The sequence below is a fragment of the Phacochoerus africanus genome, chromosome 15, assembly GCF_016906955.1.
Source record: "Phacochoerus africanus isolate WHEZ1 chromosome 15, ROS_Pafr_v1, whole genome shotgun sequence".
Taxonomy (NCBI): Eukaryota; Metazoa; Chordata; class Mammalia; order Artiodactyla; family Suidae; genus Phacochoerus; species Phacochoerus africanus.
Window position 1 is genome coordinate 16,869,182 of NC_062558.1, and position 25,383 is coordinate 16,894,564.

The 25,383-nt window shown below is 44.3% G+C and overlaps 1 protein-coding gene and 1 long non-coding RNA gene across 6 annotated transcripts in view; one reads left to right on the forward strand and one right to left on the reverse strand.

Moving 5' to 3' along the window:
- Positions 1 to 11,885, reverse strand: part of GALNT7 (polypeptide N-acetylgalactosaminyltransferase 7) — a 119,010-nt gene extending 107,125 nt beyond the window's left edge. For 2 of the 4 annotated variants that reach the window (XR_007132295.1, XR_007132294.1), the window contains exon 1: positions 11,669 to 11,885. Coding sequence is in view for 2 of the 4 variants with exons in the window: in XM_047761403.1 (XP_047617359.1) it covers positions 11,669 to 11,794 (126 nt within the window). In the remaining 2 variants the exon portion in view is untranslated. The remainder of the gene's footprint in view (positions 1 to 11,668) is intronic. The other 2 variants (XM_047761403.1, XM_047761404.1) reach the window with 1 other exon arrangement.
- The window catches only part of LOC125116307 (uncharacterized), a 108,212-nt gene continuing 93,721 nt past the window's right edge, over positions 10,893 to 25,383 (forward strand). For both annotated transcript variants that reach the window (XR_007132297.1, XR_007132296.1), the window contains exons 1-3: positions 10,893 to 11,005; positions 12,312 to 12,399; positions 21,700 to 21,768. This is a non-coding gene — a long non-coding RNA (uncharacterized LOC125116307). The remainder of the gene's footprint in view (positions 11,006 to 12,311; positions 12,400 to 21,699; positions 21,769 to 25,383) is intronic.

The window sequence follows — 25,383 nt, forward strand, 5'->3', positions numbered from 1 at the left end:
TCTGCATTTTATCAGCCCTTCTAAGTCACAAACCACTACACAAGTTATGTTTGCTTTCAAACACAAGTACCTGTTATTACAGCTGAAAGAGGATGCAGACCAGAACAGGAATTACAGGTCACTCACTTATCCTCAAGAAGTGATTTTTGCCAAGATATGACAAAGACGTTAACATTTACTTTTCTCTTAGTGTTAGGCCAAGGGTGATAACTGACTCTTAGGAAACAGGTCAGTACACTGTGAAACTATTTATTAGACTCTTTGGTTGCAATTTTCTTCCATTCAGTCACAGGTACCAGCTGACACTCTTTCTAATTCATGGAAAGGAAAGTGAAGCCATGTTCATTAAACCCCTGCTCACATTTTGAAGGGGCACTGGAAGGGCACCCATGTGGGAGGCCTGCTCTGACCCATGCCTCAGGCCCTGCCAGCACTTTGTCCTCAAGCCTGATTATCATCTTTGCAGGTATGATGTCACTTTTCAAGCTTTTCGAGGTTAACAACTGTGCTTACATGAGCTCTACATTTATTTTAATATAGAAGTTATATGTGCCATGGTTTGAGGTCAAAATGCTAGTTACAAAGAGCCTGAGTGTTACCTCAATTTCACACAGAAAATGTATTCCCTTAAAATACCAAGGTACTTTTTAAGTGCATTTTTTGAATAGAGAATTTTAGAAAACTATTTGCTAAAATTATTTCGCTCTTTACCAGCAAGATCTCCCTAGACTGTGAGCAAATTTATTTTAATTGACCATAACAATGGAAGCTCTCTTGCAAACTTCTTTTTTATAAATATCGGACTTTGAATTTCCCGAGTCCATCACACAGAGCCAACAGTTAGTGAAACTGCATACCTCTATTTCCCCATTCTACCAATCCTTTGCTTAAGTGCTAAAACGTAATTATATATTTTAAGGGATCCAAATTTCTAACCTTGACAGCTTAAAAAACTAAACCCTCTACCATAGCAGAAAAATCTGCACATGTAAAGTCATCAGATTTTACTCATTTCCACTCCATTCCTCTAAAAAGCACTTTGCAGTCATTTGTTCTTTACCATAATTGAGAGCTCATTTGCCAAAAATCTAATGGATTTTTTATTCATGTTAAATCACACTGGCAAGAGTTAGCAGACTTTTGAACAGTAGGTTTTAAACACTTTCTTTTAAAAGAAAAGACGTAAAACCCTACAGATCGTCAAGGTAACAAGTACTAAGACTTACATGCAAACACCTTGCTGTACTAAAGACTAAGCGACTAATTCTGTTGGATTAAATTTTAAGAAGCATCATGATCAAACTGTAAAATAAGAATTGCATGGCAAAATATCCAATTTTGAGATGAAATATTGAGGAAATGGCGTTGGATTTAAGTCATCCCAAGTAAGCATAACTAAAATCTATACCTAATAAGCCAAGTACTATAGAAAACATCTCTAAGACAAATTTTCGAATGGCTATGCAAAGTGATTTCTCAGGTACATGGGCTGTTACTGACCAACAACTCCAGTCTAGTACAGTATACTACATAGTAAATTTTTCTAGGCAAATATTTCCCATCACAAACATATTTTTCACAGCAACGTTTAACAATCAAGCAAAAATCAGGTTCTACCGCAGGTGCAACCCTGAAAAAAAAAAAAAAAACTTAAGAAAGTGAGGTTAAATCAGTGAAATCCATAAGTCCTCATGGATACCAGTCTGGGTTTATACCACTGAGCTAAGACGGGAACTCCAGAAACTGCCAAAACTTTTTTGCTTCACTCATAAAAAAATGAGGCAGATGTGCCAGCATTTTTATTTATTAGACTGTCTGTAACTATCCTTTGACTCTTGATTTCCCTTTTAATCAAACATCAGAAGAAGAGGAGGAAAAACTATGATAAGATGCTCTCTTGAGTGTGAGCAAGGATTGCAAGTAGCTTTACAATGGTGCGAATGCCTAACTCTCAGGCTGGAACCCTTATTTCGAAGGGACCCATTGAATCCAGTTACCGAAGTGAAACAGTAGCCTCAGGTTCTTAGTTCACTTTTGAAGAGTTCATAGAATTTTAAGAATTACACTTGTCGAGAAGTGACAATGTAACACAAATGTGATATCTTTATGCTTCTGAGAGAATTTTTTGATAAATTCTTTAGAAAGGCTAAGTAGAAAAACTACATAGAATAAGTAGTATGTTAAAAAATAAAGTCCCTAGGTCATGATATTTGATGCGGTCTAGAGGTTCATTATTTGTCAGCGTTTACTATTGCACTTCAAATAATTTTATTCTGTTGAATTTAAAGTAAACACGTCATGTACATTTTATTGATATCTATTATTAGAAAAATAGTTCCCTTATAACCCCAGCAAAACCTAAAATGATTGATATACCTGAGTCATGTGAGCTTCCTTTTGCCAAAGTATATCAAGGATACCTGGATAAAGGTGTGTAGGTACAGAAAACTGGGAGGTTCCCCTGCTATTTAGATTTATGGTTCATTAGTCATGTTTCAGAAATGACTTGGGAGGAGTTCCCATTGGGGCTCAGTGGGTTACAAACATGGCTAGTACTGATGAAGACGTGGGTTCGATCCCTGGCCTTGCTCAGTGGGTTAAGGATCTGGCGTTGCTGTGAGCTGTGGTATAGGTCACAGATGTGGCTCAGATCTGGCCTTGCTGTGGCTGTGGCGTAGGCCAGCAGATGATGCTCTGATTTGACCCTTAGCCTGGGAACTTCCCCACCATGAGTGGGGCCCTAAAAATAAAAATTAAAATTAAATAAAAAAAAAAGTTTTGGCAGTTTCTCAGTTAACATTTATTTAGGACATATTTACTCTGTAATACCAACTCTTTTACTGAGGTGAACACATTACCAGTGAATACATAGTTTTCATACACATAAGCACCTCAATTCTAAAGCATAAGAACTACAAATGCTAAAATCAGATGTCAGCCAAATAATCACTGAGCATGTAAGTTTACTACTGAATAGGGGAGCATATCTCTTAAGGCCTAAATGTATTCTTAAACCCAGGCACTCACTAAAAGGTTAAAGATGAAAAAAAAGACGAGGTCATCTATGCCATTCTATTCTCATAGAGAAGTGTTCCCAATAGTATGTGATTTAATTTTAATTAATCCAGTTTAAAATATCCATGCTAATAACACATTTCAATGACTTGGCTTGGAAGCCTGCTAGCAGGCTAGTTGGTATTGATCTAATACTGCAGTTAATTGTACCTTCTAGATTTGGGAAGCCAGGCTGTTCTGCAGCAATTCTACAAACCTAATTAGATAATGCAAAGTTAATTTTTTCCTCAAGTTTCAGTGTAGCAGTTCTTACACTCAATGAGCTGAATCAGGCCTCCCTACTGGCGTGTTGAAAGGCTTCTCGGGAGCCACACTGTAAAACACTAAGAAGGCTGAGGAGCCCAGAAGGGAATTTATAATGGAGCAGAAATGAGAACATTCTTCATCTTGAAATATTCAGGATTCTTAGCAAATGAAGCAACTGAAGGTGAGCTCTCCCCTCTGCAAAAAAGCTGTAAGCCCCACGTAACTGCGTTCAAGACATGTACCCTGCCCTTGGGGTCAGAGGGCTGAACTGGAAGGAAACCGAACACCTCATTTCAAAAAACAAACCATATTGAGATGCTGGGCATACAGCTTTGCTATTCTGTTTTTTTCCCTCTGGTTACACATGAGCCAAATTAATGTATCATTAAAAACTAAAAACTGCCTAATAGTCTCAGGATAAAATTTCTTTCCCACCTTCAAATATTAAAATGTTCTAGTCACAGCTTTACAAGTTACTGGATTTGACTAAAAGAGTGCCCCAAATGCTTAATATGTAGTGCCATCATATTTTAATATAATGCGTGTCATATACAGAGGCTATATTATCAAAATTATGTTGATTATGGTTCGGCTTAAAATATACACACGTCTATTTAAACACAGGGAGGGGTGGAGAGGCACCTATTTAAGGCAGGACAGATACAGCCCGAAATGTGAGCTGTTCCTCGTTGGCAGTCATGTTCTCTATTAAAACCCTCCTCCTTCTATCTCTATTTTTCCTAGTTAAGGTGAGTGTTCACCACTGGAACTTCTTTTTTATCTGAGTCAGTTTTCCTGGATCATCATATTTACGGAGATGCATGGCAGTCCCTTCTCCACACTCGAGGCCTAGTGGTCAGCATAGCTGGCAGGTGAACTTGCTGGACCCTTAATTCTAGTCAGTTCTTGCTCAAATACTGAAGCACTGAGAACTGCTAGTGGTTGGGCAGTATTCTCTAAGTCATCTTACTTCTGCCCCTGCCTTCTTTCATCTGTCCCTCTCCCAGCACTTCCCGCTCACATTTCTTCTTTCCTGCCCATGTTTTTCTTCTCCATCCACATCCACTCCCCTAAGCCACCAGGCCCCAAGCTTCACTTGGGTTCCTGCCCACCAGCTCATTCCACCTCCAACACTGGGTTCCCCCAACCCCCAGCCCCCCAGCAAATACCTACCCTCCCCTGACTTGTAGCCTGGAAACCCTTTATGCCCAAATCAAAAAAATGTTTTGTTTCACAACGCCCACTCGTGCTCTAGAGAAGCACTACTCAAAGTGTGGGCCCTGGACCAGTAGCAGCAGCAAGGGGAACTAGTTAGCAACACAAATTCCCTGCCCTACCCCATCCTCCTGAATCAAAGTCTGGGCAATAGGCCAGGTGACCATGTTCTAACACTCTCTGGGGGGCATTCTCGGCTCAAGGCTGAGCTGCTCTAGATGGCCCTGTTCCTTCAGTGGCAGCTGCACCTTCCCTCCCCAATTTCAGCCACTGCAGTGCCCCTCCCACCAGGACAAGGAGAATGGGTGGCACAATTGCTCCCCACTGTTTATTCCCTGGCCCCCTCCACTGCCCCCCCTCCTGGTTTCAGCCTACTGAGATAGCTCTTTCCTCACTGGATGCCTGGTCCAGATCCCTCCTTCATACCAGCTTTGACCACTCACAGCCCTCAATGGCTCAGTGTTCAGAGCCTGTTTATCTCTCTAGGGTTCTCTAGCATCCCTTCAGTCCTGGGTCTGCAGCAATCTTTCCTGCTTCCGGGTTCAGTTCCCATCTCCTGTGCTCGCCCTGAGACCCACCCTCCCTGGGACCAGCTCTCTGAGCACACTCAGCCCCGAGGCCAGACACTGCATTCCCTGTGACCTCGAGGAGCCAGGAGCTAATGCAGCCCTCCTCTTGTCCCCTGCAACTGTTATCTGTGTGTCTGGCCCACAAACCAGTGGCAAAAAAAGGTAGTTACGTGTTTATGTGGACCACGCATGCTGAAATGACTGTGTAACCTATCATGTGACCCAGAACCCTGCTTACACCTGCCGGCTTAACAAGCACTGCCCACCTTCCAGGCTACCAGGCTCTGGCCATGCTGGCCCTTCTACTTCTCACACATTCTAGCCTCTTCCACCTTCAGGGCTGCGCTGCCTGGTCCCTCAGCTCACCATCGCCTTCCCTGGCTCCCCTTCCCTTATGCTGCACGTCTCACTGTGCTTCTCTCTACTTGACATGACCGCCACTGTCTCTGCAGCCCCCTTTAGTATGGGCCACCTGAGCTCAGATGTCGTTAGAATCTGCGGGGGAGGTCAGAGGGCACAGCTGAATCAGGACACCTAAGACTGACTCTGTAAATGACCTTGGGCAGAGTTCACCGCCCTGGTAACTCAGAGGCCTCCTCTATAAAGTAAGCATTATATCAGACTCTCATTAGAGGACTGCTGCAAATAACATAATACATGCAGAGAGCTGAGTGGCACAAGGGAGTGGTGGATGTTTATCTATCACCACTGTGTTTTTATAATATCGCCAACGCCTAGAGCTATAGATGACATTTAACAGACAATAAGTATTTGAAATATTCGATCAGGGAATGAACAGTTGAGCAGGTGAACATCACCACTTCCTAACTCCACCTCAAAAGCTTCCAAAAAGCTTCTCTTGACATAGAATTAATAAAACCCCAACCCCGTTCCTTACCCTGACATTTAATGCCTTCAAAATGGGGCTCAACCTTAAGTTCCATGACTTTTTGCCAGGAAAACTGGATTTCCTTCTGGTCTCACCATATTCCTTCAGTCTAGAATGTTCGTTCCTGTCCAAATCACTACAGGTCCAGGTAAAAGCCATGCTCTTCCCTCTGGCTCTGAGCATCCACCCACTACAGCTTTGTGGGAACCTCTCTGTGATGGTAACACCCACATGCAGGTTATGTCACCAATGAGAGGAGATGGGGTCTGTGACCTTGACACCTCTGCATCTCCGGTGCCCAGCCTGGTGCTTTGAGTGCCCTCAATTCACTATTTTGAGCAAAAGAAAGGCAGGAGATTTTGAATCATTGTAAAAAAGGCCTGATTTATACATCCAAAGAAAACTGCTATTATTATAGACAAACACCTTCTGTGTGGTTGTTAGGTCAAGATCTGAGTAACATCTTTATTATATCAAAACTTTGCATCTCCTCTATTGTACGGTCTCGCCAATGCCTAGAGCAATGGATGGTACTTAGTAAACACTCAGTAGATACTTGAAACCTTTGTAAAGTGCATGACTGCTATGTTTACAGTACAAATATATCTCCTGATTTTTAAAGAATTCTGTTCACATTAATACATATCCTACCTTCTCACCCTCTCCTCTTCTACCACACAAAATCCAGCTATAAAACTATTCCTTTCATAGCCTTGCGCTAAATCCATTTTATTCTAGAAATTTAAAATTCTTTTTTTTTTTCTTTTTCAGCTGCAGATGCAAGCTCCCAGGCCAGGGATAGAATCCGAGCCACACTTGTGCCCTACACCGTATCCCACTGCACTGGGCTGGGGAATCTAACCAGCAATGCCATAGAGACAAACAGGAGCATTAGCCCATGCACCACAGAAGGAACTCCGAAATTTAAAATTCTTAATTTCACTACTTTTCTCCTTCTGTCAGACTGTACATTCACTCTTCTGGGATGAAAATTAGAATTCAAAATATGAACAAAGACAATAATCTAGGCTGAAACTAAGTAATCACAATCATTTTACAATATTCAAGAGCTGCCCAAATCTTGCTGACCAAGCTTTTTTTTAATAACTCAAGTCAGAAGTTACAAATACTCTGTTTACAAATGGCCCACGCTTAGAATTCTGCTTTTCATTCATGATGCATTATTTCTCTCCGGCTGGCCTCTGATTTACCATGAACTGATCTGATGCGGCTTTCACCAGAACCAAATGGTAGTACACACCTAATCTCCCATGCCATGCGGCTGGCCCCAGTCACAAAACAGTTACTCAGATTCAATTGCTGCTCAACAGTTTCCATTCTTTCTTTAATAATGGTACACTCCCTAAATGGTTATTCTAAACCTCCTCCACCCACTGGTTTGGCTGCTAAGAAAACGTGTCCCTCGACAGCTTCCAGAGTGTTTTCTTACAGCTACTGCAGCAAGGATGGGAGGAAATCCAAGCCACTCCAGTGCTATATCCTTTTCTTCAACCAGGATGTGATCCCTTTGGAACAGGGACTTTTCCTTGAGGCCTCCAGTGAGCTCTGCGGGGGGCCATGGGGGTGTGTGTGCTAGTAGCAGGACTGCTGCCTGGCCTTCCAACTGGATGGAAAACACTTCCACAGAATGGACAGATACAGCAATTCTTAGGAATTTTTAGGCATGTTTGTACTTCCAGGGTGTCCAGCCCTATAGGGGAGACCTAGATGAATGCTTCAGCACCTTGGAAGATGAGAGAAATTCCATGAGCAGGTAACACGAATCCTGCCTCCCAAGGGCTCAGTGTTTCACAGGAATCTTTAAGAAACATCAAAGCTTCTGCTTCTTGAGCCTGAAGAATGCACATGTACACAAAACTTGGCATTAGTTTCTAGAGGCCTATGCAGTCCAAATTGCTTAGATTTGGTAATATGGGAGTTTTTGATTTCAGGGGTTGGGGAGGACAACAAAAGTGAAAACCAATCCTGGGGCAAAAACCACACCTGGGGAACTGAAAAAACAGTAACCTCTCAGACGCTGCACTTCTGCTAAGTGATAGCTCCATCCCTAATAAACCAACTTCCATTTGAAATGAAGTCTCACAGTCAAGGGCAGACCTTTTCTGGTTGCATCGGATCATCACTGAGATAAAAGGCTTTGCTAAGGGATACTTGACTGTGCCTGGGTAGTCAATTCAGTGATGTCCTCATTAAGCAGTATTTCTTTCCACTGGTCTGAGCTTAGCATGGAAAACCCCTCCATAGAGCAATGGTTCATGAATCAGTCCTACTACGGAAGCACTGAACCTAAGTGGCATACCTGCATCTTCTCCACAGTACTGAATTTCCCAAAACACAACCACTGAAGTACTTCCAACATCTCCATTATAGACCTTTATTTTCCAGAGGCTTATGATTCAACACTAAACACTCAGAGCCGAAACCTGGGAGAAACGGTCTGGGAGACAGTGTAATTTATTTAATTAAAGGAACTGTCTGCACATTGCAAGTGCTAAACAGATGGTCTTAATAAATGCTGACCTTAAAATATTCAAAGGACATAGCCTTTAAAAAGATAGGCCTTTCCATTATAACCCTAAAATAAAACATCCGAATGTATGGATTTTTGTCTTCAGAACTTGTTGGTAACAGTCTGTCATCTTTCTATCACCTATCAGGACACCTTCCTCTCCTTCACTCCCATATCCAAACATCTAATCCTGGTGCCTCTGAAGCTTTATTGGCTCTTGAATCAACTGACTTTTCTCCTCTTTCATTGTCACCCTGCTATTCCCAGTAACATCACATCCCACCCATACTATCCTAACCTCTAACAAGATTCCTATTTGCTCTTGCTCTAAACCAACTCATACTGCCTGCAGGCAGCTAGAGTGATCATTTCAAAGCACAAATCCAATCCCATCCCTCCCTTACACAAAATTCCTTCAATGAGCTCCACCCTTGGAGTTAATGGCTGCTCTAAAGACCTGATTCCTGGCAGTGCCTCCAAGATCCACCCTTCCCTTTTCACCCTCCCCCTCCACGTTCTAACTGCTTTGATCTACTTCCTCAGCTCACCATTCTACCTCCTACCCCAGGACCTTTGCACACACTTCTCCCTGTCAGGAGTGCCCCAACCCCAACATCCTGTTCAACACTACTCTTCTTCAGATCTTCAGATTGCAACTAAAAAGTCAGTTCTTCAGGTAAGATTTTATGACCAAACTCCTCCATTTTCTTACTCCTTATGGTTTTTCTTCATAGTATGTGGCAGAATTTTTATTTTTGGATTTGTGAAATCTTGATTAATGTGATTGTTTTACCCATTAGCCTACAAGATCTATGAGTTTAAGGGCAAGGAGTGTTTCTTTAACAACTAGCACCAGGACATAGTAGGCACTCAAAAATGCTTGTTGAATACATCAAATCATATTCAACAGAGTATGATTTGAACAGTAAGATCACTTTTCACATCATTCACATTAGAGAAACAGCAAGAGGCCCAGAAACAGGAGAGCGATAAGAAATGTTTTTCTTGTCTTGACCATAGGTAATGTGCTTTGCTGGGCAGAGCTATAGGAGGAATTAGTCCAGGGAAGAAAAAAAAAAAGTACTCAGGCTGCAGCAGACTTTCCTGCCTGGAACACTGAAAATACAAGGCCAAAAGGGGTGCAGGGGGGACCCACCAGGACCAGCTTGCTAGAATGGAGGCAGAACCCAGATTCAGTAAATGAGATGGTTCTACACTACCTCAGACCATTTATCAGGATCCTCAAAAGCCCTATAAATCTGGATTGGCATTAAAGGAGAAGCAGGTGTTTCACAGTGGGTGGAGTGTGTGTAATCATAATCAAAGTAAAAGAGCCAAGAGGGGAAAGGGAAATTCAGGAGTCCAGAACCTTCCCTAAAGAGAGGTCCTCCAACTGCTGTATCTCAGAAGCTCCTAGCTTAGTTCTTACTAAAGGGAGCAGTATTCCTTTATTTATGCACTCATAGTTTATAAGCTATACTTTAAATTGCTTAGCCAACCTAATAAAAGGGCTTGGCTCTCCTCATACATAAAATCATTCTTAGTGTTAATTGTTTGCAAGTTTTAAAAAGGTAGCTTCTGTCTTTGGCATAGAAATCACACTGGATCCAGTGACAAACTATCAAATATGTTGGACCACAGCTGATGGTTATTAATGAGCGTGTGGCTCAGTACTTGTATCAGCACTAATAAAATACTTCCCAGGAAATGGGCACTGGCCCTAACGCTCCATCTTGTCATCTGAACAGTAGTAGGACATTCTGAATATGGCTAGTTTTGTCCCTCTTTTCTCAATTTCCCTCCCAAGGAATGGCGTCTTAACATCTATAGCTCTCTGCAAAAGGCCAGTTGATAGCTTAAATACCTTTAAACAACTTCAACATTCAGTCATCCTTCGTCAGTAAGTCACTGTGAAACCAAAATCATAAAGAAGTCACCATGCCTCCATGAAGGCTGAGGGGCTTAAAACCACAGAAACAGTCAGAAGTAAAACTGGGTACTTTTTATTATCGTTAGATTGGAGGACTTACAGGGAACCCAACCCAGACGCGATAAACACAAGAGTCCACTGCCGTGAAGATTTCAAGTACTCGGTAAAACTTCAATCTAACCTCCTCACACAGGTAGGAACTCATAAGGAAATCTCTTCAGGATTCTTCGTTCTGAAAGGACGCCTTTCTCACTCAACTTCCCGACGCTAACTTTCCAGAAGGAAAGTTAATAAAGGCGACCCACGGATGCAATGCGGATGCTGCACGCAGAAGGCGCGGAGCCCGGCCGCTCGCCGCCCCCCGCCCGGGCCCCCGCGTGCGCTGGAAGGCAGGCGCGCGGCCACAACGCCCCGCGGGTCGGGTAGGGGGCGCGGCCGAGTCCCCGGAGCTGCAGTCCGGGCTCCGGTCCCCAGCGTCGCCTACCGATGGGGAGTGCGGACGGCGGACAGCGCGTCTTGAGGAGCCCTGGGCGCTGAAGGCACCCGCACAAGTTAGTTTGGCGGCCCCGTGGGCCCGACCTCAGCCCGGGGAGGGGAGGGGCGGGCTCCGTCCCGACGGGGCGACCGGGGACGGGGCGACCGGGAGGGGGCTCCGGGGCCGAGGGGCCGCGCGCGGGCGGGCAAGGGCGGCAGCCGAGAGGCGAGAGGGAGGCCGGTCCGCGCGAGGCCTCGACCGCGCATCTCCGGTCCCCGCGCCGGAGCCGAGGGGGCGGCGCTCTCCGCGGAGCCGGGGGCGGGGCCGCGCACTCCCACCGGGGTGGGCGGCTGGGGGCGCCGAGGACCAGGCGGTGGGGCAGGGGCAGCCAGACGCAGGGGCCTGGTCCACACCGGCTGCGGCCCCTCGCCTCCGTCAGGCCTGCGCGCGCCACAGGCCGCATCCTGGACCAGCCCCGCGTCCCCGGCCGCCGCCGCGGTCCGGCCCTCGCTAGTCGGAGCTGGGCAGCCCAGCTCCCCCGCACCCGCGGTCCCGGCGCAGAGGACGGCCCCCGAGCCTCCGCCGCAGCGCGGGGGCGGCGCTGGACGAGGGCTCGAGCCCCCACCCGCCGCGCCACCTGCGGAGCCCGCGCCCGACCCGCCGCCCCTGCTCCCGCCACGCGCGCGAACAAAACAAGTTGCAGGTCGCAGCCGCCGGAGGGGGCGGGCGGGTCACTCACCCTCATCCTGCTCAACGGGCTCGGCTCGTCCGGCCGCGGGGACAGAGAGGACCAGAGAACTACCAGCCCCAGGAAGCTGCCCACCACCAGCAAACTGCGTAAGAGGAGCCCGATCTTCAGCCTCATCTTCCTCAGGCGGCGAGAGGCGCACAGCCCGGCGCAGCCGCCGCCGCTGCTCTCCTCCCTCCTTCCCCCTCCGCGCTAGCCGCCTCCTCCCGCCCCCCGCCGCCCGGCGGCCGCCCTTCCCGCCGCCGATCCGGAACTCCCCTCGGGGGGCCGCCCCGCCCCCGTCCGGCCCCGCCCCGCCGGCCCCCGCCCCTCCCCCGAGCCGCCCCCGGCCGGGGCCGCAGCCCTTCTCCGCCGCTGTCTACTACCCCCGCAGGTTCTGCTGTCTTGCGACTAACTTACACTCCCCCCCAGGACTGTGCCCAGCCTCGGCCCCCAGCGCTCAGCCCCTGAGGCTGCCGGGCTCCCCAACTTTTAGTGCCGTTTGGGGCTATAACTCTGTCCTTAACGCCTGCCCTCCGGCCCGGTGCCTGCAGGATACAAACCAGGAAGTCAGGGTTGCCACTACCGCAGCTCCACGTGGCTGATTTATAGCTGGGAGGATTTTTTCTTATTGATTGCTCTCGCTTTTTCACAGGGCTCCTTAAGGAGGTGGATTTGTAAGCGAAAGGCCCAGGTGTGATGTGCAAATATCACCGGACTGCAGGAGCTCTCTTGGAAAGCCGGTAGAGTGTCGCTTTCTCTTGAGCTAATCAGAAGAAAGGCAGTCTAGTGCGAATAAGCAATACCAGCCTTGTTCAAGGGCTAAATTTCTATTCTGAGGACTGAGGATTTCGGGATTTTTAAACCAGTACTCCACCCTCATCGCCTCTCTCAGACCTGATTTTTGCCTCTTGATGGAGGTTCCTTGATTTCTGTTTTTCAAAGGCCTTTCTACCTGAGACCTAAAATACAGGGGAAAGGATATTGACAAATGTTTATACAGATGCCCCACCCGGAGGAAATAATTTTTGTGCACATATCTCCCAATAAAGATGTCAGTCATCTCACTCTTCTGCCAGGGCATTTACATTATCAGGATGCATATCCTAACTGCCTAATTCAAGTTGAACAGAATGTTTAATATCCTAAGTTTCAGGATTGTGAAAGTGCATCCTTTTTCCTAATATTGTCTCCTATTTGCAAGTACTTTAAAACAAGTGAAACCTGGTTGTTTAAATTTTTAGATTAAAGTAGAGAGTTTGAATCATCAAGATAGAGAATCGTGACCAGCTGAACTCTTTGTGCTACACTAGCTAATATATTGGGGAATTCCATAGATGCTGTAATTTCACAATCCCCGTGAAATATTTACAGTAATGTTTTAAACAACATGAGGAAATGTGGAATGGATGACAGTATAGTCAGGTGTATTGGCTAAATTGTACACAGTAATGCCTAAAAGCCCAAGGTGGAGCACCAGAGGAGGGCTGTCAGGGGTTGCATGTGAATCACTGTCTGACTCAGCAATTTTATCAACCACTAAGTTTAAAAAAGTTGTTTTACTATAAGACAAGGGAGACTTTACTGAAGACTTTTTTTTTATGAAAAAGAATATTTCATTGATAAAGTATGGACCGTCTGGGTAATGTAAAAAGCTAGTGCCCCACTCCAGCGTCAGTTCAGGTCCATGTGGGGATCCAGGACTCAACTGTACCCAGGTGATTCTGACCCAGGTAGTCTGTGCACCACCTTCAGAGAAACGGTGAAAGGAAGGGGTGCTTGGGGAAAGATTTGTTTAGATGACTTTGGAAAGCAGGAATAGGGTCATTTGTGGGCCCAAGTTCACAAGTGAGGAGGACACCTTTGCAAAGTAGCCTCCCCTCAAAGAGCCTGGGCTTGGAGGAGGTGACCTTCACAGGATCTTATTCTGGTCACACGAGGGAATAATTCTATTTGAAATCAGCAGCTGAAGTCCACCAGGAGTAATTAAACCTTTCATCTGGGCTCTCTTTTCCACATTTAGAGGAGACCATTTTTGATTATTAAGAAAATAGGGAGCTTTATTTTTACTGCTATGAGTGTAGTCTGGCAGGTGTGCAGATTGAAGGTGATCCTCATCATTGAAGTTCCTGTTGTGATAAGAACGTGATAAGTTGGTTAAGAACCCGACTAATATCCATGAGGGCACAGGTTCTATCCTGGCCTTGCTCATTGGGTTAAGGATTTGGTGTTGCCACAAGCTGCAGTGTAGGTTGCAGATGTGGCTTGGATCTGGCATTGCTGTGGCTGTGGTGTAGGATGGCAGCTGTAGCTCCAATTTGACCCCTAGCCTAGGAACCTCCATGTGCAGCAGGTATGGCCCTAGAAAAGAAGGAAGGAAAGAAACAGAAATGAAGGCGAGGAAAGAAGGAAGGAGAAAAGAAAAAAAAAGAGGTCCTTATCACTCACTGACATAACCAGAAGGATTCTTGAGCAGAAATGGTATTCAGAAAGACTCTGCTACACTCTTTAAGTTTTGCACAGAGAACTTAAAATATCCATGAAAGAACACAAAACTAGAAATTGACTAGTGGGGAAAAGCCCATGCTCCTCTGAGTCCTCAGGATGCTTAAACGAAACTGAAAGTTTACCTTAAAATATTTGCCTATTGCAACATTTGCTGGGAGGCAGCTTCTGCAGAGCTGTGACAACTCTGTTTAGAAAATGAGGAGCTACACATTGAAAGCTAAGGTCAGGGTCAGTCATTTAACCTCTCTGAACCTAGGGCTTTTATCTGCCCAATAAGGATTACAATACTCACTGATATTCCTTTTGTATCATCAAAAAGAAATAATGGAAGTCAAGTACATTTGCAAATATGAAGCAATAGAGCCATGGGGCAAGTCTCAGTGTGTCTGGTTATCATTCATTCATTCTTTATTTATTTCTTTATTTTTGCTTTTCATGATCATACCTGTGGCATATGGAAGTTTCCAGGCTAGGGGTCAAATCAGAGTTGCAGCTGCTGACCTATGCCATAGCCACAGCAATGCTGGATCCTTAACCCACTCACTGATCGAGGCCAGGGATCGAACCCCCATCCTTATGAATACTAGTCAGGTTGATACTCCTCTGAGCCACAGCAGGAACTCCAATTCATTTTTTTAATGGGTGCTACAGTTATTGTATGGCAGGGACTGCTATGGGGGAATGCTTCTGGTTTGTCTAACCCAGGGTTAAATGAGGAGAAGGGTTGAGAGCAGAACTTAATTGGAGGGACACAGGGGATGCCAGGAGGGTGTTGATCCCTGTCAGGTTATGAGGGACATGTGGTGATGGTGACATGGTATCTTTAGGTGGGGCTCAAAAGCAAGGTAATGGGGGAAGATATTTCTTTTGAATGCCAGGCATGTGCAAGATGCTTCACAGGTGCGGCTACATTTAGCCTTTACACAACTTCAGTGGGGCTGGCATTACCATTGTCCTCAAGCTGGCACTCAAAGCAGGTCTTTCTAAGCTCAGAATTCTTGCCACTGCATGCTTGCTCCCTGCCAAGCCATGCCAGCCTTCTGGGCCCAGAATATAAATAAGTCTTCTCAGATGGGTTGCAAAAGTTCAGGGCCACAGAATTTGTTGGTTTTAAAACGTGCCCCTGCCTGCTGTGTCCAAGGGGAAGCCCCCTCCCCTGCCCAGGATGAGTGCCCAGGCCTGGGCTTTGGTATAAGAGGTGCGGGACCTCTGTGGGGCTCCCACCCTCCTCCCTTCCCTCTTTCTCCACCAGCCAAGCTGAACTCCTCAGGTTCTAAGTGTATCTTGAATCCCTCACCTCCAAGCCTTGGTACAGGGCTTTTTTGCCTGAAATGACACCTTCCCTGGCTTCCTCCCATGTCCCTCCCATCCCCCAGGGCCCTCCCCAGCTACACCCTGGGATGGGTACCCAGCTGGGTGCCCCTTTGGTCCCTGCTTTCCTTCCCTGATGATGACAAAAGTAAGTGAGGGTGGAGCCTTGACTGTGGAGTCTGTTGTTGTCTCCAGTGTGTAGACAGGGTTCAGTAAACATTTTTTGACAAAATACTGAATGAAAAATTGAATGTAGAATAGAAGCAGAAGATGAAGCATAGAGGAGGGGTCAAGACTACTTCAGCTGCCGGTCCTCCTTACTTGGATGTTTTTCTTCCAAGGTTAAAACTTTGGGATTATATTTAATTAGAAAAGTGATGTCATGGTCATCAGCAGCTGCTGGTAGACAGCTGTTTGCCTTTACTCCTAACCCTACTAGGGTTACTCAGGACTAAGGATGAAGTGAGGGTTTGAATTTAAATTCAGATTATTTTATCTACTGAGATGTCCAAAAAGGAAGGGAGGAAAAAACTAAGTTGTATTGAAATGGGAACATGAAGCCATGGACAGTTACTATCAGCAAAACCAAAGTTCAGTTTTTAACTATGTGGTTGTCAAGGACTCAGATTAAATTAAAATCACTGACTTAGGAGGAGTTCCCGTCATGGCTCAGCAGAAATGAACCTGTCTAGCATCCATGAGGATGCAGGTTCAATCCCTGCCCTTGCTCAGTGGGTTAAGGATCTGGTGTGGCCCTGAGCTGTGGTGTAGGTCGCAGATGTGGCTAGAATCCCACGTTGCTGTGGCTGTGGCGTAGGCCAGCAACTACAGCTCTGATTCACCCCTTAGCCTGGGAACCTCCGTATGCCACAAGTGCGACTCTAAAAAGACAAAAAAAAAAAAAAAAAAAAAAAACAGTCTATAAACTACCGGCTAAATATCCTAGTGCCTATTCTGCAAACCATTTGATTACCTCTTTTCAAAGAAGGACATCAGCCGTAGTATTTTTAAGTCAAGAATGTGTTTTATTGTTTGGAAAATAATTGCTATTTAGATATTTTTAAGTGTAGTTTAACTTTGTTAAGGATATATTAATTGTGTGCAGTGTTTATTAGTTATCTCTTAGTACCTAACAGATTCCCCTCAAATTTAGCATTTCAGGACACAGACTCTTATGCTTTCAGTCAGTTCTGAGGGTCAGGAATCTAGGATTGCCACAGTAGGTGGCTCTGGCTCAGAGTCTCTCCTGAGGTTGTGGCCAGACTGTCAGCTGAGGCAGCAGTCATGGCTCAGCTGGGCCTGAAGGAACCTGCTTCCAAGTTCACTCCCAAGGCCAACAGTCAGGCCTCACTGGCTATTGTGGACACTTCAGTTCCTTGTCATAGGACAGGCTGCTCAGGACAAGGCAGCTGGCCTCCTCTACAGGGAACTCGAGAAGCTGAGTTCTGGGTTTGGTGCAGTGTGGGAGGGAACCACACATGGTGTGAATACCCAGGGTCTTGGGAGGATTAAGAACAACAATGGGGAGGTTCCCCTGTGGTGCAGTAGGTTAAAGATCCAGCTTTGCTGTAGCTGTGGCACAGGTCACAACTGCGGCACGAGTTTGATTCCTGGCCCTGAGACTTCCATGTGCTGTTAGTGTGGCCAAAAACAAAGAAAGAAAGAAAAAAAAAGAACATCTGTCATTTGTAGTAATTCAGTTACCATTATGCTTTGCTGAAGTCTTTCAGGAAGAATCCAGATCTTAAATTATTGCTCATTTCTGATTATCTTGGAAAGAAATCCTCTGTGTACTGTGTTCAACTCTAAAATGAAGGAGTTGGGCTAAAGAATATTTAACAGCCCTTCCTCTACTAAGATTCTGAGATTGGCCTTGGGTGGAATACAGCAAAATCAGATTCTGCCTCTATACTTTTTTTTTCTAGCATGGATTACTGTTTCTATAATAAGCTTAAAGAGATGGATAATTCCTAAATTGTGCTCATCTGGAATAAAGACTATTTTCACTGGAGCTTGCATTCGATGAGGTTAATGGTCTCCTACAGTATTGTGAAGGCAGAAATGCTTATTCAAAAGCCTTTTAGATTTAACACTATAGAATATACCACCTCTTCATGACCAGTACTGTTTTCAGACTCCCATCATTGAGAGGTGCTCTTCTGACTTGACCATGTATTTAAGCAGCGATTGAACACATTCTGTCTCCTAGCACTCTTGTTTGGAACCCCTTCAGCAGCTTCCCGTTGCTCTCAGAACTAAGCCCAAATCTCTCAATTTATTCCAAAGACATTTGTGACCCTGCCTCTACTTACCTGCACAGCCTTGGGCCGGGCCAGGCTGCTACTCTTCTATTCCAACTTAAGCTACAGCTATGTTGACCTTCTTTCCATTTGTAGAACAGGCCAAGTTCGCTCTCCCTTCTAGGTCTTCAGGCAGGCTATTCCCTCACCCAGAACACTCTCATGGTTTCAACACCAACTCCCTTCTACAGAACTCCTGAGCATCCTTCAGAATCAGTTTATGCATCAGTTTTTCCAGAAACTTCTGCTCCTCTTCAGACCCCAGCCTTTGCTCCACACTCTCCAGGCTCCCTGTCCACCCTGAGTCACAGCATGTAGGGCTCTGCTTTATAATTGCTTACTCGGCAGTCTGTCATCCCCATCAGGCCATGATTCTTTTTTTTTTTTTTTCATTTTTGTTGAAATATAGTTGATTTATAATGTTGTGTTAGTTGCAGGTATACAATAAAGTGATTCATATATATATATACACACACTGTTTTTATAGTCTCTTCTATTATGGAATATTGTAAGATATTAAACCCAGTTCTCTGTGCTGTACAATAGAGCCTTGTTTATTTTATATATAGTAGTGTCTATCTGTTAATCCCAAACTCCTAATTTATCCCTCTCCCCACTTTCTCCCTTGGCAACCATCAATTTTTTTCTATGTCTGTGTATCTATTTCTGTTTTGTAAGTTAAGTTCATTTATGCCATATTTTAGATTTCACATATAAGTGGTATCATATGGTATTTGTCTTTCTCTGACTGACTGACTTCACTTAGTATGAGAATCTCTAGTTGCATCCTTACTGCTGCAAATGGCATTATTATTATTTTTTTATGGCTGAGTTAATAGTCTTTTGTATATATACACCACATCTTCTTAAGGGCAAGGAGCATTCCTCACTTGGTGTCATCTTCCCAGACGTTTGCAGTGCCTAACACAAAGGACCTGCTGTGTCTGGACTGAGGAGTGGAAGCATAGTTCACGTGTGCCCCTGCATCCCAGGGGCACTCTGTTTTAACACATCCTAATGTTTAAAAGCATTGTGTGATAGAAGATATACTGCATATATGGACATGAAGAGAAAATATCCTTGTTCATGGTTCAGTTGTTAGAAACAACTGAAAAGAGATGAACCTTGTAGGCATCTGCAAGATGCAGGATGGTGTAGTTGGAAATTAAGATGTGGAACTATCAGAAATGTGTCCCTGTCCAGCCCTAATTCCTGCCTTGTTTAGGGCAGTCTCTCTAAGTAATCTCTCTGTGGTCAGAATTGCATACAAGTTTCTTTTCTTGTATGCACTTCTGTATATCTCCCCTGAAAAGTCTGAAAAGCCCTCTAGGCATAGTCCCTTATTAAAAACAGGCCCAATCTTTTTTTTTTTTTATGACTAATAAAAAGTGTATCAGGTAGTTCCGTCACTAAAAAAAAATAAAAATCTTAGGGGAGTTCCTGGTGGCCTAGGAGTTAAGGACTCAGTGTTGTCACTGCTGTGGTACAGGTTTGATCCCTGGCCCAGAACTTATTCATGCTACAGGTGTGGCCAAAAAAATAATAAATAAAAATCTTAGGAACAGAAGCTACACACTCCCCCCACCACTTCACCTCAGCTATGAAATTCTTTACCTTAGTTTTCCCTACTCTTTATGAGTTTCAGTGTCTTTATATAACTTGATAATGTGTATAGAAGTGAAGGTATTTTTTTCCTCATGCTTTAATTATTTTGAAGTAATTGATCTTAAAAGACAATAACATCTAAATGTTTTACAAAAGTATTTTAGTGGAGGCAGCTTTGCCCTTTTTTAGGGTCCAGGGAAGGAAGGTACACTGTTCCACATTTTTATCTGACCAAAAGTACTATAAGTCTCAGATAATACACTGAAACTACTTGTCTGTTCACCAGTGCAGAAGTTTATACACACAAACTGTTAATAGGACTTAAAATAATACCTTGACAAATTGCAGTTTTGAAGATTTTTTTTCATGTCATTTAACCACACTCTGCTGAGAGCTTGAGTCTTTCTTCAATGGATTTCATACCTAATTTCATGAAATTTTAGTACATGAAGGGAAATTAGAAACGAGAGCTAGGGAGTACCCACTGTGGCACAATGGGATCTGCAGTGTCTTGGGAGCGATGGGCCGTGTGTTTGCTCCCTGGCCCGGCACAGTGGGTTAAAGGGTTAAAGATCCAGCATTGCCGCATTTCCTGGCCCAGGAACACCATATGCCACGGGGCAGCCAAAACACACACACACACACAAAAGAGAGCAAGAGCGGGCTAGCCAACTCTCATTTTATTATGACAGGTTGGTGTCTCTGTCCATCTTACCGACAGAATTTCTTTGTATTCCATCTCTGTTGCATCAGAGTTATGTTCTAAGACATTATCAGTACAGTTGTCCCTTAGCATTTGAGGGAAATTGGATCCAGGACCTTGCAGACCAAAGTCTGAGGGTACTCTGGTCCCTTAGGTAAAACGTATTGGCATGTAACCTGTGCAAACCCTCCCTTACACTTTGGATCATCTCTAGATTGCTTATAATATCTAATACAGTGTAAATGCTATGTAAATAGTTGTAAATACAATGTAAGTGCCATTTAAATAGTTCCCATTGGCATGACAAATTCAAGTTTTGCTTTTTGGAACTTCCTGGAATTTTTTCTTAGGAATATTTTCAGGATACAGAACCCACTGTCCTCCTGCTGGCTGTATTACCAAAACAAAGCCTGGTTTGTCTTGAAGGTATTAGGTTCCCATATTAAAGAATGTGAGATTCAGGGCCATGGGTTTTGCTGATTCTCTCTGGCTGGACCACAAGGGTATAGCTGGGTAAGCAGAGTCTCTCCAGGAAGGTGAAGGTGTGGACCAGGAGAAAAGTACCAAGGAAGAAGGGACGTTCTCCTGGGTTGTCCAAGGCCACCTGCAGCCTAAAAGGCACACAATGGAAACAACAAAGAAGTAACTTGCACCACCTTGTGAATGATTTTGACTAGTTATAAATAAGATTGGGTTATTTTTAGAAATGGACTCTGCCTAGAAGCCTCTTCACATACTTCAGAGGAGATTAGCAGAGTGGCATACAAATGAAACTAAGGTACAGACTCAGGCATTCGGAGAGATTATCCCAAATGATCCAGGCATTAGAGGCTGGACAGGGAGTAGATATCCAGTAATTCCAAACCTTGTGTTTTCCAACTATGCCGTTCTACCTCTTGCTGATGTCCGGAAATTCCATCTTTTTGGTTATTCTCTAACAACTGAACAATGAAAAGTACATTTTCTCTTTAGCTAAGCATGTGACTCTGTGTCAAATGACTGCTTGGAGAGCCACGCCTGGGAAATGTGACCCTCTTTAAGAGTGAAGATCTTCAGAAGAGCTCAAGATATTGTCATTTAAATAAATGTTAAATAAATAAATGTACCTTTTGGCATATTGCTGAGAGTTTTGAAATTTGAATTTTATTTTATTTGTTTATTTACTTATTTATTTTGCTTTTTAGGGCTGCACCTGCGGCATTTGAAGTTCCCAGTTCCCAAGCTAAGGGTCGAATCAGAGCTGCAGCTGCCAGCTTACACCACAGCCACAGCAACAAGGGATCTGAGCCACATCTGCGACCTACACCACAGCTCACAGCAATGCTGGATCCTTTAACCCACTGAGCAAGGCCAAGGGTCAAACCTGAATCCTCATGGATACTAGTCAGGCTTGTTACCTGAGCCATGACAGGAACTTCCTGAAATTTGAATTTGAATTACTTTTTTTGGGAGAATGGTCTTCGAGGACTTGATCTTATGGAAGGGCTTCTATTTCTCCAACTATGTACAATGATTTTTAACAAACTGATTCACTTCCTATAATCTTTTACATTTATAGATATTTCTATTTATTCAACAGTTTTTTGAGCTGTCTCATGTGCTATCCATTGCTTTAGGTGACAGGATACCACAGCAAACTATCAGAGCAGAAATCCCTGTCCTCGTGGAGTCAGACAGTAAGCAAGGTATGTAAATCATGATCTATTGTTATCAAATGCTAGTGTATCACTTACATGTCCAGCATTATCCTAAGAGTGTATGAGATTAACTGTATTAGGTGGTATAATAGAAAGTAAATGCTATGTGGAAAGAAATCAAGCAGGGAAGCAGGATTTGGGATGTAGATGGAAGTGAGGGAAGTTTTCAGTTTTAAAGAGTCTGAGAAGATCTCACTGCAAAGATATTATTTGAACAGGACCTAAAGGGCTGAGGACATGGGACAAATGGATGCCTGAGGGGAGGTGGCTCCAAGCTGAAAGGGCAGCAGGTAAAAGACCCTGAAACTACAACATTTCCACTTGTTTTAAAAAAAGCAAGGACAGGAGTTCTCTTCATGGCTCAGTGGTTAATGAGCCACACTAGGATCCATGAGGATGTGGGTTCAATCTCTGGCCTCGCTCACTGGGTTAAAGATCTGGTGTTGCCATGAGCTGTGGTGCAGGTCACAGATCTGGCTCAGATCCTGAGTTGCTGTGGCTGTGGTGTAGGCTGGCAGCTGTAGCTCTGATTGGACCCCTAGCCTGCGAACCTCCTAAATTACAAAAAACAAAAAAAGGAAATAAAAGATAAGCAAGAACAGAAGTAGAGTTTTGCCTGAGAAAGTCAAGAGGAGTATCAGGTCCTAGTGACAACTGTGGCTTTAGTTTAGAATGTGACAGGGGGAGCTGCTGTCAGGGTGGCCTGATCTAATTCACATCCAGGTAGGATCACAGCCCCCAGCTTTCGGGTTTGGGAAGGAAAGTAAGGAGATAAAAGCAAGGACCGGTTAGGAGGCTATTTTAGTCATCCAGCGGGGGGCTTATGGTGGCCTGCACTAGGGTTCTGACTGTGAAAGTGGTTAAAATAGTTCAGAATATGGATATACTTTGATTGTTCTTCAACTATTATGGTTCCAAATCATTGAAGTTGTTGTGCTGCTTCCAGACTCTTTGTTAAGTAGTTAAATTAATAACCTGTAAAACAAACTCTTTAAATGCTCTGGCTGCACACATTATTTAAAGAAACTGTGCAAGTGATTACTCGGCCATTTAGTTTAGATTTTCATATGTACAGTATATTTTCAAGTGGAACTACCTGTCCTTGGAGATAACATCTCCCATGTAACAATGGCAGTTAGGTGCTAGGGTCACCTGATCTGATGAAAACAACTGAAAATGCCAGGTGAAATATCTCTACCCTCTTTCCAAATGCATCCAGGGGTAACCAAAAAAGAATCCTTAAAGATTAAGCTGAGCATGGAAGCTGGCCTTTGGCCAAACCTAAGTTACCTGAGTATCATTTATATCCTGGGTTCAAGAATTTAGGAACAGAAAACAAATTCAGCATCCACCCAAAAATGGGAAAGTCTAGGGGTAACTCAAAAACTAGGTTCCCCAAAGGGGTCAGTCCCCCAGGTAGGAGGGAACTAAAGTGAACCCATTCCCCTTACCCTGAAGAGAAACCTCCTCTACACATACCCTTCACCATCCACCTAAGAAACCAGGCATCATGAAGGGACCCCTAGTCTGGTTTGCAGCCAGAATTCATACTACCTGGTTGCCTAGAAAAACCTCAAACCAAAAATGTAAAGTGATCCCAGGAGTTCCCATTGTGGCTTGGCAGGTTAAGAACCTGACATAGGATCCAAGAGGATGCAGGTTTGATCCCTGGCCTCACTCAGTTAGTTAAGGATCTAGCGTTGCTGCAAGCTGCATGTAGGTTGGAGATGCAGCTCAGATCTGATGTTGCTGTGGCTGCAGCATAGGTCGTAGGTGCAGCTTAGATCTGGCATTGCTGTGGCTCTGGCTGTGACATAGGCCAGCAGCTGTAGCTCCAATTTGACCTCTAGCCCAGGAACTTTCATATGCTGCAGGTGAGGCCCTAAAAAGAAAAATAAATAAATAAATAATAATAAAAAAATAAAGTGATCCCAGACCAGTAGTATCTCAAGGTGTATGAACAACAAATGCAAGTCCTTTTTGAAAGAACCCTCCTTTACTTCATGCTTTGAAAAATGTTCTGTTCCTGGGTCCCCAAGAAGATGAGTCCCTCACAGTTGAAAATCACTAAACACCCAGGTCCCCTGGAGGGAAACAATATACTTTCAAATAGGCTTCATGAAAAACATAGCAGTTAGGAGTTCCCATCGTGGCTCAGTGTTTTAACGACTCTGACTAGGGACCGTGAGGTTTCGGGTTCGATCCCTGGCCTTGCTCAGTGGGTTAAGGATCCGGCATTGCTGTGAGCTGTGGTGTAGGTTGCAGACTCGGTTCGGATCTCGTGTTGCTGTGGCCCTGGCGTAGGCCGGTGGCTACAGCTCCAATTAGACCCCTAGCCTGGGAACCTCCATATGCTGCGGGAGTGGCCCTAGAAAAGGCAAAAAGACAAAAAAAAAAAAAAAAGAAGTACTGCAGAATTATTTCATACAGAATATGAAATAATCACATTTCATAACATTTCAAGAAGTGAAAAGAGAGCTCTGAAAATGTGAGTAAAATTGAGAGAAGACCTAACTTCCAGAAATAAAAAAAAAAAAAAACTTTAAGCTAATACTCGGGTTAAACAGTGCATTAGAATTGTTACTGAAATTTTCTCATCCTTTGTCTCTGGGCACATGGTTGTTTTCCTGTCTCTCAGGCCACTCATTCAGTCTTGGTTACAGATTCTATTATCTAAAAAGAATTCAGTTGTCATTCTTATTCTTTTGAATCCCTGCCAGAATTGACCCATTCACAAGGTTTCCACTCCGTTCCTAGTTACCACACCTAAACGTTTAGCACAGGCTTCTTTTCTCAGCATTAGACACTGGATGTCGATCTTGGGTGTTTTCTTGGTACTTCAAAGCCAGCATTTCCAGAGAAGAATTCACTTATTTTCCCACCAAATCATCTACTTTTCCTGGGCTCCTCATTTAGTCATTGACACTTAAAAAAGAAATTTCTAAGACATCTATAGTTTCTTTGACTTTTTCTTCCAGATTTCATCATTAGCAAGTCAGGACCACAGCATCACAGATATTTCCATTTGTATCTCTTCCCACTGCTATGATTCAAATTTCTTGTGGCTTCTTTATCATGTTCCCATCTCTTAATCTCCTGTTTCTTAAAAACATTCTTCCTACCACTACTAGCATTATTTTTCTAAAATATTAGTTCAAGGCTATGCTCCTGGGACAACAACTTTTAGTGGTTTACCTTTTTTTCCCCTTATTTTTAGGGCCATATTACATTTAGGGCCACATGTGGCATATGGAAGTTCCTGGGCTAGGGGTCAAATTGGAGCTGCAGCTCCCGGTCTATGCCACAGCCACAGACACACAGGATCTGAGCCATATCTGTGACCTACCCCACAGCTTGTGGCAATCCTGGATCTTTAACCCACTGAGTGAGGCCAGGGATTGAACCTGCATCCTCTTAGAGAGAGTGTCTGAGCAACAGCAGGAACTGTGTTTAGTGGTTCACCTGAAGGGTGGTAGTCATTGCATCCTGGAGGCATCCACCCCTCAAATGAGGCACTAAAGCATATAGTGTCAGGGGCCTGGTTGCAGTATATCCTGAAGATGGTAGGTTTTGTGGGCTTTTCAGTACAGAGTGTTAGGAGAC